Raw genomic sequence first — 16,750 nt, forward strand, 5'->3', positions numbered from 1 at the left:
GCATACATTTTGAACGGGAGCTTTCAGTGAAGGCTTTGGGTCTCTGTTTATGGCCTGAAGATTTATAAATGGAGTTAAACAAATTAGTGTTTTTAAATATGCAAATGACTGCCAATCATTTTCAGTCATTACAGACCCCTCATTCTGGCTGGTCATGTCATTCCTCTGGTTAAAACATCTGTAAGTGTATTCTGCTTTCAGCTGCTGTGGTTTTATTTATAAGGCAGTATTGTATTGTCTCTGAGCTCTGCTTTAATTAAAGTACAGCCATGAAAGCGCAGATGAGTAAAATGAATAATTAATTTGCATAAAAATGGAAAAAATTGTAATTGGATTAAAAATTCATTTCATTGTCATGTTATATATCACCTTGACAGTCACGGGACCCATTAAACAGCTTCCATCCCAGCGTCAGTCAGCGTTCCTCTGAGATCTCCTGATGGCATTATATTAAGCTCCAGTGATCCACAATCAGTGATCTGGAATCTAAAAGTAAGGAGCGCTTACTTTGTGGAACGTGCCTTCAGGAAACCCGCAAAGAGGGAGAGATAAGAGAGTGGCTATAAAAGTCTATGAGCCATGATGGTCTCTTAGTTGAGTCTATATGAAACAATGCTTTTCTGCTTTTAGATAGAGACACAGAAATAGACCACAAAGGCTGCTGGGGGACATTAACATCTGATTGAGGCTCATAATTAAACATTCACTCTTACTGAATGTAAAAGTACAATACAGTGTCATTATGGAGAATAGCATCAGGGAATAGAGATGTTTTACAGCACCGTTTTTTTTTACGATCAAATTTACGTTTTTGAGGCTAGTTTTAAATATTTACAGTATGTAAACTTTCTCTGTGGTCTGTGTTTTATGTGAAAGATAAAACAGTTGAAATGGCTGAAGTATTTGGCATAATATAAACAAGTTTCAAGATTCAAGATGTTTAAGTCAGAATGTAGTGAGCGTGGTATTGGTTACTGAGATATGTGGTTTTGTCTTGTAATAATGTAAATGTAGAAAAGCACGGAATATAGCAGTTTAAAGCAGTGTTTCTCAATGTCTGAATCATTCTGGCAGGTGTGTCCCGAGGACTTGTTGAGAGTTGAGAAACACTGGTGTAAAGCTTCTGTAAAATCACAACCATTGCAAAACCTTCATTTCTTGGAGAAGAATAAAGCTGATTCTGTTGACTTTACATGTATTCAGGTTATGCATCTGAGTAGATAAAATGTATACTTTTAGAAGGCTGACGTGACTTTCTATTACTGCACTTTAAATGAAGCATTATTTTGCTATTTTTTTATTTTTTGACCTGATATTAAATGACAGACTACATTAACTATTTGTACGTTCTGTTTAATTCCTATTTAATTTGTCACACCACAGGACATGAACTAGTGGAGACTTAAAGATGATTAACATTTATGTTTATGCATTAGGTAAATGCTTTTATCCAAAGCAAAGTAGTGCATGCAAACTATACATAGGGCCAGTTTTACTAAACAGGGCAAATTAGCGTGAAAACGCAATTCCAAAACAGTACAGATGGGCGTGGAAATTTCTGCAGGTGATTTACTAACAAAGAACACAGATGCAACATCTCGTTTACATATCGACAAACGCAATATACCAAGCGCAGTGCAAATTAGAGCAGTTGCAAATAAATTAAATAAAAAGCCGCACTGTGAAACAGCCAATCAGAGCAGAGATCAACATTATTATTCATGACCCTTCCAAATAAGCCAATAACAGACCATTTCATTCTAGGGAGAAATCCTAGGGTTGTAAATGCACATGTAAAACAGTTTCTGGAGAATTGTTGCCCTTACCTTAGCCACATACCTTCTATATAGATATCAGAGAACAATTTAAAATATTGTATCAATGCATTCTGTGGCACCTTTAAATCATAAATCCAGAAAAGTTAAAACACATAATACAGAATTTCGGAAAAAAATCATGGGGCCCTATTATTATAAAAATGTAATGAATTATCAAGCAGTTATAGTTTCACGAATGGATTATACATGCTTTTTGATTATTAAATTACTAAAATTGAATCCTGAAAAATGCAAACAAAAAACACAAAATTTAAAATAAAATAAAATTTGAGAATTTGAGAAAATAATAAAACATATTTCACAGGGCCCTAAAAACTAAACTAAAAACAAATAGTTTTGTTGTTAAAATGTCTACGTTTTATAATTTAAATTATAAGATTCATTTTAAATTTAAATTACTGCTAACATTTAATTTAACAATTTAAAATAAATTTAAAATAAGTCAGAACAATTTAAATAAAAAAGGAATCCAGAAAAAATACATTTGGAATTTGGGAAAAATAAAACAGAATTGGGAAAAAATCAAATGGATTTGAGAGGGCTCTATACACATTAGTTCATACGTTCTCATTCTCATCTTACTTAGTGTTGCTAGGGCCGTGCTCTACTGTTCCCATTTGCATTCATTTAAATTTTAACCTGAAATCTTCACCTTGATATATAAAAAACGATACAACAGTATATGTGGGAAAAAAATCAATAAGTTGAAACATGAGCATGAGTATTTTTTTAGCTGGTTGCAAAGTCCAAGAGTGATTCAAAAATGATGCGCATGCAAATGCATTCTGTAAATAAGTAATCATAAAACTACACAGAGTACCACAAAATACAGTAAACAGACAGAGCATCCAGAGTGAATGATAATTTTATTTCTTTTATTTATTGCAAATAAACTTTATCCGTTTTGCTGTTTGTTACTTAGGAATTTGGTATATGAATCGTCTCACTCTTCTGTACTGAACAAATGGACAGGACTAGAAGTAAAGCATCCAAATTTTCTTCCCACTGCCTGTTTCACATTCACTCAGATCCACATGTGTGGATGCTTTACATAGCTTTAAGTAGGAGTAAGAACTTTTCTAATATTTGCATATTAATTGGCTTTCCAGTAAATATTAATCTGTTACTTGCGCATCTGTGTGTGCGTTTGTGTGTATTTACACCTGCTCTTGTGCAAGTGTGTTTGAATGGATCTTGCCAGTGACCTTGTATGTAGGCCGCTGATTCCAAACAAGTGCTATCTGATTAGTTTATCTGTTTCATGCTCTGTACCTGAGACATTAAAGGGCAGGGAATAGATTGAGACAGATAAAGACAAGACAAGAGACAGACAGGAAACATGCTCTTGCACTTTGATGATAGATGGGAGATGATATGGGTGGCACTTTTCACAAATACGGTATAATTTGCTTTTAAAATGACCTAGTCTAGTTTTAAACACCCTATAGCTTTGTTGCTAGAAAATAAGTCACACAAATCAAACTGTGTTTAGACATGTTCCACATAATGTCTTACTATAATAACATTTAGTCTAACCCTGACAGTCCACATTTTCTAGGTTAAGCATCTCCTTTCACTGCCGAGAGGCTGGCATATTTGTTTTAATCAGATGGTGTTAAAATAAGTCCCTGGACCTGGTGCCTGTGATTCAACAGCGAAGACTGCGGTTGCTTAATTTGCGTTAATTACTTGCATTTCAACTTGCAACCCACTTAGTTTAGCTGACGTCAGGATATCTGACATTGTGAGGCAGATTTTCCATTGATTGTCCAGTTGATTTGTACTGTATGTTCACAATGCCTGACATATACATATATTTAAAGTAAAATCAGGGAGGAAAACAACTTGATTTAATTATTAAGAGACATTTTTAGGACTTAAAAGGTGAATACTGCTACTTAATAAATATATATTTTGTGTAATGACCACTAAACGGTATAATTGATCATTGACCCAGTCGCCAAAAATCTTGCATAGCTGTGGTAGTTTCATGTTGTCTCTTTCTCTCTTTCTTCTCATGTACTATAAATATTCCTTTAATCAATATTTCATGTCCATTTATTAAGTAGCCTCTACACATCAGTTCATATATTCTTATGTTTCTTTAAAATGTAATTTAATGTAATAAATAAAGACTATTAAATGATTAAAACATGGCTTAAAGGGATGGTTGACTGTTTTTTTTCCTAGTCTTTATTGTGTTTATGGGGTGCAGTCTGACATGTGTTGTTGCTTCGTTTGAAAAACCCCCCAAAAAAACCGCATTATTATATCACATAATTTACCTTTATTCCACACCGCTCTGTCCCTTCTCTGATAAACGCACTGATCATTTCCTGGTTTTATGAAGCCCCTCCCTCAGAAATACGCGATGGGCTCAGATTGGTTAGGTGCCCCAGTGTGTTGTGATTGGCTTAACCGCCTCTAGAGCGCGTCTGAACGTCCCGCCCCTCAGCTCAGCAGCATGTGCTCCGGTTGTATTGTAAACAATGGCGTCGTCTATATTGCGTTTCAATTTGAGCCCAACTGACCATATGCACAGAGCTCTATTTAGAACTTCCGGATAAAGATAAGCCAGCTCGTAATCTTCCGGTGAAGCTCATTTTATATGTGCTATATATAGGTAGAGACTCTCACAGAAACATCTCCTGCCTCATTCTTATCAGAAACTGAGAAACAAAATAATTGCAACATTGTAAATAATGATTGTGGAATTAACATACAGACAAATAAAAACTATCATAACTGTTTAGGCAGTTAGGTTAATCTCTTAAACGACGTAATGGTATTCTCAATTAATCAATTTCTTACCTTCAAAGCCATGAACACATTTTTAAAATCTTATAAAATTTTAAGCCATTTATTGTTTCTCAACTCTGTGTGGTAAAATTCCCATTATTAAAGGTTCCGTTTTCATTCATGAAGAAATATGCTAAAAACGTGTCTCGGCGAAAAATAGACTTTTTAAGATGAAAATGAAATTACCGTTATAACCAAGAGATGGCAGTATAGGATCACTCATTGGCTGCAGCTGCCATTTCAACTTAGTTTTTCACGTCTTTTGATTTATTATAAAATAAATATTATAACAAATTTAGTACTTTGTCGCACTGAAGTATAAAGTAGGCTATAGCAAGTGCAGGAAGTCACAAATTCACAGTCAAATACAAATTAAATAAGTTGGTATAACAAATAAATAATGCATTCAGTATTTTGAAATGTTTAGATTTAATTTAAATAACTAGGCTACATCGTTTAAGTTTTATCCAACACAGACCTGTAGTTTTGTTAGTCTGAATTTAGTCTGAATCACTTAATGCTCAGCTTTATTTTGACATCGGCTCGTCAGGTGATTCATTCCGTTGCTGCTGTCAAACATAACAATTACTCGCGGCATGATTTAACGGATTCCCTCGCGTAAGTTTAACATTCGCATTTTGTCATTCCTGAAACGGAATATGTGGAAGTTTGGTCATCTTAGACAAACAAAACTTTTCTCCTAAATGTGAATGGATTATGTAGAGAAACCGAGTAAAGGAGGCTGTTCTTACGGCACAGTACACTTGACCGGAAATGACTGAGCTGGCTTATCTACAACCAGGAAGTAACTGTGCATAAGGTCAATTGAGACGCAGAGAATATTAGTGAAGAGGATCGCGCAGAATCTGTGCAAGCATGGCTTTTAATGGTAGGCATAAGTTTTTTGTTTGTTGTTGTCTCATACTTTTAGATACGCTGTTATTTGTAAATGCTACTATGTTAGCTTTTAATATATGGTTTTATTCTGATTAAAGCTTTAATACAGTATTCGTAATACAGCTTCGTAACTTTGCAGATATTGTTTATGCTCAAACAGCAACATTACACACTAACTAAAAAAGTTAAGAAAGTGAAATCGCAATCAACCACCCCTTTAAAACATGAATAATATCTAATCAGTCCCTCCAGGATTTTGCGATTCTGCGATCGATGAATTTATCGCAAAATTAAGCAAACTCTGCAATTTTTGCAAGAGCTCGCAAATTTTTGTAATTGCCGCAGATTTTGGGCTTAGACACATCCCGTGACGTCATCGCAACGCACATTCAGTCAAAGAAAGGTTGCCTTGCGTTCTCATCATGCCTGATTTACAAGAGCCGTTTATCTGCTCGGGCCAGTATCTACACAACGCTGGGAGATACAGTGAAGAAAGTAGTCGAATTCGCGCAGAATCAATAACATCTCTGTCAAATCTTGTGAGAAGCATTCAAATTCGGCGCAGAATTCTGTTAAAGCTACGGATATCAGAACAGACGCCACTGATGTGGAAACCATTAAAAACATTGTTCAATAAACACAAATCTCCACCATTCACCATGGATTTAACATAACTACAGGAACAACTTGTGGCAGAAATGGTCTAATGTTTTCGAGTGTTTTTAAATGCTTCACACAACCTTTCCCAGCACTTCAAAGCTTTCAGTATTACCAAATTTGAAAGTTATTTTTAATGTGATGACATTATTTGTTCATCCTTCATAGACTGCTTCCATTTATAAAACTAAAAGTTTCATAATGTAGGAAAGCAAACACTTATTTAAAAATAAAAAGGACATTAAATTACCACTATATGGCTGCAGAGATTTATAGGCTTATTAGCTTGTAGGCTTATTAGCCATTTCCACTCCCTATATATATTTTTTTATCAAATTATATTTAGACATTATGAATGACAGTAATGAAAGTTAATTTTATCTGCATCTCAACTACCCAGACAGCACAAGTAAATCTGTAAGACGTCTGCTAAAGATCTGGGAAACATCTGCCTTGTAATCTGATATACGTGTCAGAAACAGTTTTACATGCATTCTAATAAATGTCTATTTGACATCTGACAGGAAACATCTTAGAGACGTATTACAGATGAACAAACACCCTAAAAAACACGTCTTGCATATGTAAATGCAGACATCAAGTAGACATCTCCAAGATGTACATGTGCGATTAGGGTGAGTGCTTTAGGGGTAGTCGTGGCCTAATGGTTAGGGCTTGTAACCTGAAGGTTGCCGGTTCGATTCTCGCGCCGGCAGGAATTGAAGGTGGGGATTGGGAATGAACAGCACTCTCTCCACCTTCGATACCATGACTAAGGTGCCCTAATTGCTTCCCGGGCGCTGGAGCAATAGCTGCCCACTGCTCAGTGTGTGTTCACTGTGTGTGTGTGTGCATTTGTTCACTACTCACAGCTGTGTGTGTGCACTTGGATGGGTTAAATGCAGAGCACTAATTTCGAGTATGGGTCACCAATACGTCACTAACTTAACTTAACTTACTGCGGGTGCAGAAGTACTGTAGAAAGTCAGAAAAGTTATAACAATGTTAGAAGAATGTTGTCCATGGTATATTTTCACTGCAAAACAATAAGAAATGCCGCAAATTTTAGGTCATTTTAGGCTGAAAAAATCAGAAAAAAGTCCTGCCAAATCCTGGAGGGACAGTGTAATCTAATAATCCATGAAAAATGTTTATATATTTAAAAAAAATTCATGTAGTTATATTATATATATATTATATTTCCATTTTTAAGACCCAACAATGCTAAATAGTTTTTAATATTAACATGTTTTCAAGGAACTCTTAATCTGATTAAAAAGTTCTGCGAAAAATGTCTGAATAATTTTTTTTTTTCTTATTTCTCTCTTCTCATGAAATCTTTGTGTGTTGAATTATAAATAGGATAAAAGCCACAATGCTTTTTTAGAATATGAAACTAGACTCCAACAGACTCACTTAGCACACTTAACAGTCATACCGAAATCTTTTTTCTGTCACTTCAGTGAATCTGCATCTGCAAACCAACCTGAAAACTTTCATCTCTATAGACTTTTAAAAGAAACAGAGCGATTGTATTTCAGAGACAACCTCTTAAATATTCGCAGAGAGAAGCATTCCCACAGTTATTGTTATCCTCAGGAAACAGTCTGAGGTCGCGGATCCACCCTGACTCACTTTTGCTGGGTTTACAGGGGGTATTTGAAGCACACCACCTGTTAGAACAGTTCCATCCCTTTCCTCTTCTTCACCGTGTTATGTAAGCCCTTAAAGATGCAATCAGATACTGGAAATAAAGGGGCTTTTCTCTCTATGCTTTATCCACTTGTTCTATTTTGATGGTCCGTCTGCCTTAAACTCCAAATGCATCTTCCCTTTTCTAAAAGTAGCATGTCAGGCACTCACATTTTCCCTAGCACTCTTAGAAAAGTTGAAATTTTGTGTCATAAAAAGCTCTGCGCTAATTTTTGCAATGACGAGAGAGAGCCTGATGGTCTATTAACTCTTGAAAGTGAAAGCAACCATTGCTTAGTTTGCACCAGCTCCATTTTTGCTCTTCCTGTTCTGTGCTGTGCCGGTTTTAATGAGAAACACAATGAAAGTTGTTATCCAGAATGAACACTTGCACTTTTCTCAGTTTGTTTTAGCCGTAGTGTACAGCTCCTCACTTGAACAGGAAGCCAGACCAACCTCTTTTAACTGTATTATAATTTCCTGTGTTCGCATTTGTGTCTTCTATCAGCGCTGATGTGTCTGCATCCAGTATTTGTGAAAAGCGTAACACTAAATTTACAGCGTGTTTACTGCCAAACCTTTTGGAACATACTGTGATAGGCCTGAATACAAATCATGTAATTTCCTTTTTGAAGCATAAGTGTTACAATATAGCGAGGTGCAGATATGAGGGTGGGAGGGTGGAAATCCCAGCTGAGATTTCCCAAACACAACGTATATGACATGAACGAACAGATAGGCAGACAGTTTCATATTCCGCCAACGTGTGTTTTTGGGTAAGTGAGGTGACAGGAAGAGTTTTTGCTTGTTGAAGAAAACCACCATTATCTATTTTCTGTTCTTGTAAAACACAAAAAGAAATGTTAAACGGGATGTTTGTGCTGCTCTTTTGCATACAATAAAACTGTATGTGGGCTATCAATCAACAAATAAAAATAACGAGAAAACACCATTAAAAACCTTAAAAGTAGTCCATGTGGCTGAAAATCTATTGCATAATTTCAGAAGACTTGGAAATTAGTGTATTAGTCATAGTAACTATTTTATAGCACTTTTGTGGTACTTTTTTTTTTTTCATTTTTGGAGCTTGAAAGCCCTAGGTCACCATTAGATTTCATTGCAAAAGAACATTGTGAACATTGATTTAGATGATGATCCAAGATTTGGAGAAATTTAGCATTACATCACTTGCCCAACAATAAATCCTCAGCAGTGAATGGGTGCCATAAGGGTGAGAGTCCAAACAGCTGATATAACATCACAATAATTCACAAGTAATCCACAAGACTCCAGTCCATCAATTTTATGTTTTGTGTTTGTAATAAACAAATCCATCATTGAGGCATTTTAACTTTAAACCGTTGCGTCTGGATTTTATGAGTTGTGTGGTTTACTTGTGGATTATTGAGCTGTTTGGACTCTCATTCTGACGGCACCCATTCACTGTAGAGGAATTAATGGATAGCAAGTGATGTAATGCAAAATGTTTCCAGTTTATTTCTGCTTCTGCTTTTGTGTTCCACCGAAGAAAGAAAATCTTAACGGTTCAACCATTAAAACATTGATTACATAATTTAGTGACTTTTTAAATTTGTTTTTCTTGTGGGAAATCCACAGAAAGTCTTTAAAGTGAAGGTTTTCAGGTTCAGAACTGACACATTTGTTTCCAAAAGGCCATACTGACTGGTTCCCCAACAATGCAGATTAATTATAATAAATTATTTCCCCTTAACGTGCCAGGCTGGTTGCATATAAGGTCAAATGTGTTGGATCAGATCTCTTTGAAAGACCGAATCTAGAAAGAAAAGATGAGCATCTTTCTCTTTCTTTCTTTCAGCAAAATTCAGAGTAGCGTGCAGAGATCTGTGCTCTGTATTCATAACGTAATTCAGTTGCCGTGCACACAGCAGAGTTCAGCTAAGCCGGTGTGATTGCAATTGATTTCTGAACACATCTTCCCCGGGCGCTATGAGTTCGAATGCTCAAATTACCCATGTGCTCATCATAGATATGGAAATCTGAATACAGCTGAAAATTATGCATTCTAAAAAGGCACAGATTTGATGTTTTAGTGTTAATTGGTGATTTTTGACTGTGCTATAATTGTGCATATAATTGTTTGACCAGGTTTGTGTCTGTTTGCATTTAAATGCACATTTGTTCATGACCTGATCGGGAAGTCTGGGGTTGATGTGTTGAATTTAATGATATGAAGAGTTGCTCATTAGCATGAACGCTCTTGGTGACAACAGCATACATGATAAATTTCATTCTTTTTCAAAGGCTGATAAAGAAATATTGATGCACACTGACCTCTGCTGGTACTAGTGTTGAGGTGCTGTTTTTTCAAACAGAGTTTAAATCTTTGTATATCATATCTTTCATCATTAACATTTACAAACAAATTTAATTTTATAGTACTTGATGGGTATTTTATAATGAAAATAAATAGGCTGTGTTACTGACGTATAATATTTTATTTTCTGTTATATATAGAGAACGTTAATTTTTACATGGCTCAATTCTGATTGATAATGTTGAAATTTGTTGGTCAGATAATTTTGTATAATGACCGCTAAACTGCATAATTGATTATTGACCCAGTCGGTGAATATCTTGCATATCTGTGGTCGTTTCATGTTATCTCTTTCTTCTCATGCAATATATTTTCCGCTCTAATCAATATTTCATGTCCATTTATTTAGTAAGTAGCAGTGTCATTAACAATACTAACCGTCTGGTTATATACAATCCCTTACTTAACAAATAATCATTATTTTTCTTATCTTCTTCTCTTAGGTTATGGACACACTGTCCAAGCTCTCTCATACACACATTGCACAGCAGACTGGAATAAGGTATTTGAAAAAGAAGAAATGAATAATTCTAACTATTTTAAGAGCGCAGCAGATGAAAATTCATATTTTATCTCTCTCTCTGCCTCTCTCTCTTTCTATTCTAGGCCGTTTCCCACAGAAGAGAGTGTTGAGGATGAAGACATTTATAACCATCTAGAGGATCTGATAGAGTGAGTCATTTTTCTGCTTACAGTGTTTCTCTTCCTCCTGATATTTTAACCTTTAGCTCACTGCACGCTCTCTGCTAGATATAGGAGCCTCAGGCTGGAGCACATAGAAGTGCTTAGGTTGATGTTAACATGATGAGTCATGAGATAATGTGTGCCACTCACATACTGTCCTACTTATAGACGCACTCACTTACATATGTGTTAAAAATACTTTATTATATACTGTATCTTTAAATGTAATTTTACATGTCAGAAAGTGACACTCTTAAGTTGAATTAAACCCTGTTACCAAGACCATGACATAAAATTTGTATAGAAATATATTAAAATGTAATTTACACTACCATTCAAAAGTTTGGGGTCAGTAAGATTAATTAATGATTTATAAATAATTTAATAATTTAAGATTAATAATTTATCAACAATCACATGTTTTTACACAGGTACAAAAAAAAAAAATCTATTTCAAATAAATGCTGTTATATTAAACATTCTGCTCATAAACAAAACCTGAAAAAAATGTATCATGGTTTCCACAAAATTATTAAACAGCACTGTTTTCAAAATTTTCACCAAATCAGCATACTAAAATAATTTCGGAAGGATCATGTAACACTGAAGACTAGAGTAATGATGAAAATTCAGCTGTGCAATCACAGGAATAAATTCTATTTAAAATGCATTCAAATAGAAAACAGTTATTTCAAATTTTACAATAGTGCTATTTTACTGTATTTTGATCAAATAAATGCAGAGCCGTGGTGATTCTTCTTTCAAAAACATTACAAATACCAACCCTAAATGCTTGAACAGCAGTGTGTTAAATTGTATTAATTTATAGTGAGATGGTGCATTAAAACTGATTAACGCTTTAAAAACAGTGTTTATATGATAGAATTTTTACAATGTTGTAAAAAATACTTAAAAATCCCCTCATAAAACTTGAAAAAGCAACTGTTTCATATAATAACACACACACACATATATATATGTACAGACACACCAAGGGTCATTGCAGCTGTACAGCCTCAGATGTGAACTGTCAGATTTTGCCTTTGGCCTGTGTCCTCTCGTTTCCACTACTGCCACGTATAGGGCAGCAGACAGGCAACAACAAACAGTCATAGGATTACAGGACCATGAAGAGCCCTGCGGTGCAGCTTGATCTGCTATTTTGTCACACCACAGTCCAGAACTGTTATACTTTCTTGATCTCTCGATTATGAGTGCACTACATTTCAAGCCACATAAGCCACTCCTATAGTGCGTGTCAGTTAGTAGATGAAAGTCATTATATGTGGAGAAACTGTAGCTGAATCACACTGTCATATGAGATCACAGTTGCTACACCACCTATATTTTCTAATATTTGTATTTCGTTTTATTCCAGCCTAGTTAACAATCTAAATCTAGTCAATGATAACTACACTGCTTCTGAGCAATAAAAGTGATTCTGCTGAGTAACAGGCTGTTGAGAAGGCCAACAAGTAGCATCAGCATAAATGTCTGTTCTTCTCATATGACAAGCTTGAGGATTTAATATTATGCTTAGAAAATATTGATGCTGCTGTCGCTATGTTTTGGCTCGACCTCATCACATCTGTTTCTTAGCCACACATAAACGAGGCCCTCTAGCTGAGGGTTGTTTCCCACATGTGATGGTTTGTTCATATGAAATGTGTTTGTTGAGTGCTTTTCCCTGGAGGGTGATGTGCCTGTACGATTTTGTCCCTGTCAGAGAGAGACTTTTCCTTGAAGGCGTTTTGTAATAGATTCGAACTGCAGACATGGTTAGGAAAAGAAATCAACACAGTTTGTCTCTCTATCGTTCTCTTTTACACCCATCTGGAGAACATATCCGAGTGATTTTAAGGCCTGACTCAGCTATAATGTCTCTTGGCTCTTGCTTTAGCTGTAGCTGAAAACCGTGTGTTTAATTTAGAAGAGGGAAACATTATCGTTTTAAAACCCCTCATGAGCAATTTTCTAGAAGAGGTCTTTTTTTCTCCAGTATATTGGATATGCTGAAGCATTTAAACATATCTTGCTGTTTTCTTTGGGGTTTTTCTGTTCCGTCGTCCATCTGTTTCTTTCTGCTTACTGTAAACTTACTGCAGTCGGATAGTAAATTTATATACTAAACTAAAACCTTTGGAGAAACTCTAAATGTTGTTGGTCTGTGTGTCTCAGTGAGAATGGTGTTGAGGATGAGGAGGATCTCTATGACTGTGTGTATGATGATGATGAGGGAGGAGAGGTGTATGAAGATCTGATGAAGGTTGAGCTGGTACAACCACAGGTGAGTTCAATCAAATGCTTTATATATAAACATGCTTTGGGTTGCAAGGCATAAAATGCTCTCTGTTTCTCTGTAATGACAGAAACAGGCCGAGACGGACATCAGAAGCTGTTGTCTGATGGAAATCAAACAGACCGAGGAGAAATACACAGAGACGCTGGACTCCATAGAGAAAGTGAGGCCTCTTTAGAACTGCACAGTCAGACCGACTGTAATATTACAGCTTTAATGCAGTTTATGAGATCTGCCTAGTGTCTGTTAGATGTAATATAACACATAATTTGTATAAAGACCACAGTAACCACAGTTCAAATATCATGGATGAATATTTTTACCATGTTTAGACGTAAATCACTGTACAATATTTTACCATGATACCCATGGTTACTGGAAAAATACTAAAGAAATTCCATAGAATACCAGTTATTGTTACAGTTGCCTTCTAGTAACTTACTATAAGCTACCATTAATGTTTATTTTAAATCTTGGTCTGAATATACAACATTTCTATTATAGTTGCTACAATAAAGCCATGGTCAATTTCCACAGTGGATCAAAAAAAAAAAAAAAATCATTATTTTGTAATATAGCTTTATTGCTGCTGTTTGTTCATTTATTTATTTATTAGTTAGTTAGTTTGTTTATTTACTTATTTGTATTATTATTATTAGTAGTAGTAGTACAGTTTATGTTTTAATAATAATAATAATAATTTATTTGTTTATTTTTAATATTAGTATGAATTTACAACATTTCCATTGTAGTAACTATAATAAACCATGGTCAATATCCACAGTGGATCAAAGAATCATTATATTGTAATACAGCATTATTGTTGTTTTTGGTATTTATTTATAATAATAATAATTTATTCATTTATTTCAAATCTTAGTATGAATATACAACATTTCTTTTATAGTTACTATGATAAAAACAAGGTAAATTTCCACAAAGATTTATTATATTGCAATATAACTTTATTGTGTGCATTAGCTTACCCAATTTCTTAATTGTTTCCACCCACAGTTCTTTATGAAGCCTCTGGGACAGTCGCTGTCCAGTGTGGATATCGAAAAAGTGTTCATCAATATACCAGTTAGTCAAAACTGCTTATAACGGAGGACACATTTTAGCATGAATCACTGTGTCATTGTTCTTATCGCCTCATATTTTGATGTTCTGTATTGTACCAGGACCTCGTGAAGGTGCACACGAGTCTTCTGAAGGAGGTCCAGGATTCAGTGCTCATGCATAACGCCAGTAACCTGTTTCAGATCTTTATCAAATACAAAGAAAGGTGTTTGATTTATCCCTTCAGCTATTAAAAGAATGAAACCTCCTTCCCCTTCTCACATGTGTCTGTTTTCCTGTGTGATAGATTAGTCCTGTATGGGAAATACTGCAGTCAAGTAGAATCAGCCATTGCGTGTTTGGATGACATCTGTAAGAACAGAGAGGACGTCAGGCAGATGTTAGAGGTAAGACACTGTCTATATGTGGCAATTTCCATGAATACTGGACAATTTTTTAGCATCAAAGGCACAAATATTTCTTGTGAGAACTTGGAAATGTCTAACATACAATTAACTATGTAATATTTTAATAAAATGTGTCATTTAAATAATACAGCCTATTTAATTGGTATTCAGTTAATTGTAGATTTGGATGTACTCTGCATATTGTTACGTGATTTTGTCTCCCTCATTATAAAAATAATGTAACATTTCTAAAGAACGTGACACTGAGGAAGTGACATTATTTTGACCCTTTGTACAGCATGAAATTAACTTATTTAAATTATTTATGAAAGTAGTACTTGTGTTTCACTACTAAAACTGAAGTGAAAATATTTATTTGCGGTTAGGCAGTGCCACCTGGTGGTTGAGAACGGTGCAGAACATTTCTGAACATTTTATTTCAACGTTTTGCTCTCTTCGTTTATTTACAGAACAGTCATGTCACAGTCACATATGTGTTTTTTTAATTAATTTCAGTTATGTTCCAAACGAGCCAATAACGGGAAGTTTACTCTGAGAGATCTTCTGGTGGTTCCGATGCAGAGAGTTCTGAAGTATCATCTACTTCTACAGGTCTGAAATCATTTTGCTATATTCCTGCTCATAAAACAACATGTTTTACCTGAGCATTAAGTATTTTAAAGCAGTGTTATTTTAGAATTAGAGATACTATTGTAATTTTAAAAAACATTTATATATTCATTTTTTTAACAATTAATTTGTTATTAGTATTATTTTCAGTATTATTTTTTTCTGTTTTCATTTTTAATTTAGTTTAAGTTTTAAAGTTTTAGTACAAATTTAACTTTATTGTGTTTTTGTCTTTGTCAATTAGTTTTTTTTTTTTTTATTTATAAAAAATATTTCCGTTTTGGTTTGTTTTTTATGTATTATTTTGGTTAACATCTATTTTATTTAAGATTTTTTAGATTTGGTTAACTATATCAATCTATCATCTATACAATAATTTGCACTGATTAATGTGCCCTGATGGGCTATAAAAAAATAGGGCCAATTCTTTCATATTGTCTTTAAATGACTGCTTTACTGGTAATGTCCACTAAGGGCAGTGGAGTCCATGTTTTACTCTTCCACAGGGAAGCAGCATAATGCATGTTTGAAATCCACCAGTAGGTGGCAGTGTAATATATCCCAGAGTCCTCCAATAGGGGCAGTATAATCCACATAACGAGCAAGCAGCATGCTTTATCCAGTCGTGTATGTTTGGTCTGGCCCTTTTCCACAAACATCTCACGCAGACTGGCATGAATATTTCATAGTGTGTCTCTGTCCATCACACGTTAGGTCTACTGCATGACCCAGCCATGAGGGGATTTAGAAATAAATGTGAACGAAGGCGAGAGAGAAATAGAAAAGCAGAGAGAAGGAGATGTGCATAGCGTGTGTGGACTGAAGCCACCGCGATCCTCCTGCTGTTGCAGGAACCTTTCGGCTCTCAGCGGACAGAACAGCGAAGGTGTTTTCTGTGTGTGTGTGTGTGTGCATGCGCCTACTTAGCATGCCTGCAAGGCTGTCCACAGCTCAGTTCACCTCCCTGCCCATCTGGCCAGCTGTGGGTTTAGGGAACGTGTGTGTGTGTGTGTAGGCGGGTGCTGCAGATAGAGCGTCTGTCTGTCTGCTGCCCCTCTGGAGAGCAGGCTAGCGTGTGACAGACTGTCTTTCTCTGCTCTTTGCTCTGCTGGAGGAAGCCTTGGCCAGTGAGAGAAAGAGCAAGCCAGCTTTACATAATGAGTTATAATCAAAATTCATAAATAATCTAATATGAAAGATTCTAATATTTATATATTTATAAATTAAATTAAATAATTGTAACTCTTATCTAGTCTTAAATTTATTTATTTATTTATTTACTTATGGGGTGTAAGAAATCAATACTTTTATTCAACTTTTAGATTGCTATTTTAAATAAATGCTGTTAGTGTTACTTTAGTATTATTTATATTATATATTTTTTATATATATTTTAAAATAGCTTTAAATCATTATTATTATTATTTTTTTT

General features: G+C 35.0%; 1 protein-coding gene across 2 annotated transcripts in view; it reads left to right on the top strand.

Moving 5' to 3' along the window:
• Positions 1 to 16,750, top strand: part of LOC131533049 (guanine nucleotide exchange factor VAV3) — an 80,590-nt gene that overhangs the window by 28,578 nt on the left and 35,262 nt on the right. For both annotated transcript variants that reach the window (XM_058765053.1, XM_058765052.1), the window contains exons 3-10: positions 10,683 to 10,741; positions 10,846 to 10,911; positions 13,102 to 13,210; positions 13,293 to 13,385; positions 14,237 to 14,305; positions 14,404 to 14,507; positions 14,589 to 14,688; positions 15,205 to 15,300. In XM_058765053.1, coding sequence (XP_058621036.1) covers positions 10,683 to 10,741; positions 10,846 to 10,911; positions 13,102 to 13,210; positions 13,293 to 13,385; positions 14,237 to 14,305; positions 14,404 to 14,507; positions 14,589 to 14,688; positions 15,205 to 15,300 — 696 coding nt within the window. The remainder of the gene's footprint in view (positions 1 to 10,682; positions 10,742 to 10,845; positions 10,912 to 13,101; positions 13,211 to 13,292; positions 13,386 to 14,236; positions 14,306 to 14,403; positions 14,508 to 14,588; positions 14,689 to 15,204; positions 15,301 to 16,750) is intronic.

The sequence above is a fragment of the Onychostoma macrolepis genome, chromosome 24 (assembly GCF_012432095.1).
Source record: "Onychostoma macrolepis isolate SWU-2019 chromosome 24, ASM1243209v1, whole genome shotgun sequence".
Classification (NCBI taxonomy): Eukaryota; Metazoa; Chordata; class Actinopteri; order Cypriniformes; family Cyprinidae; genus Onychostoma; species Onychostoma macrolepis.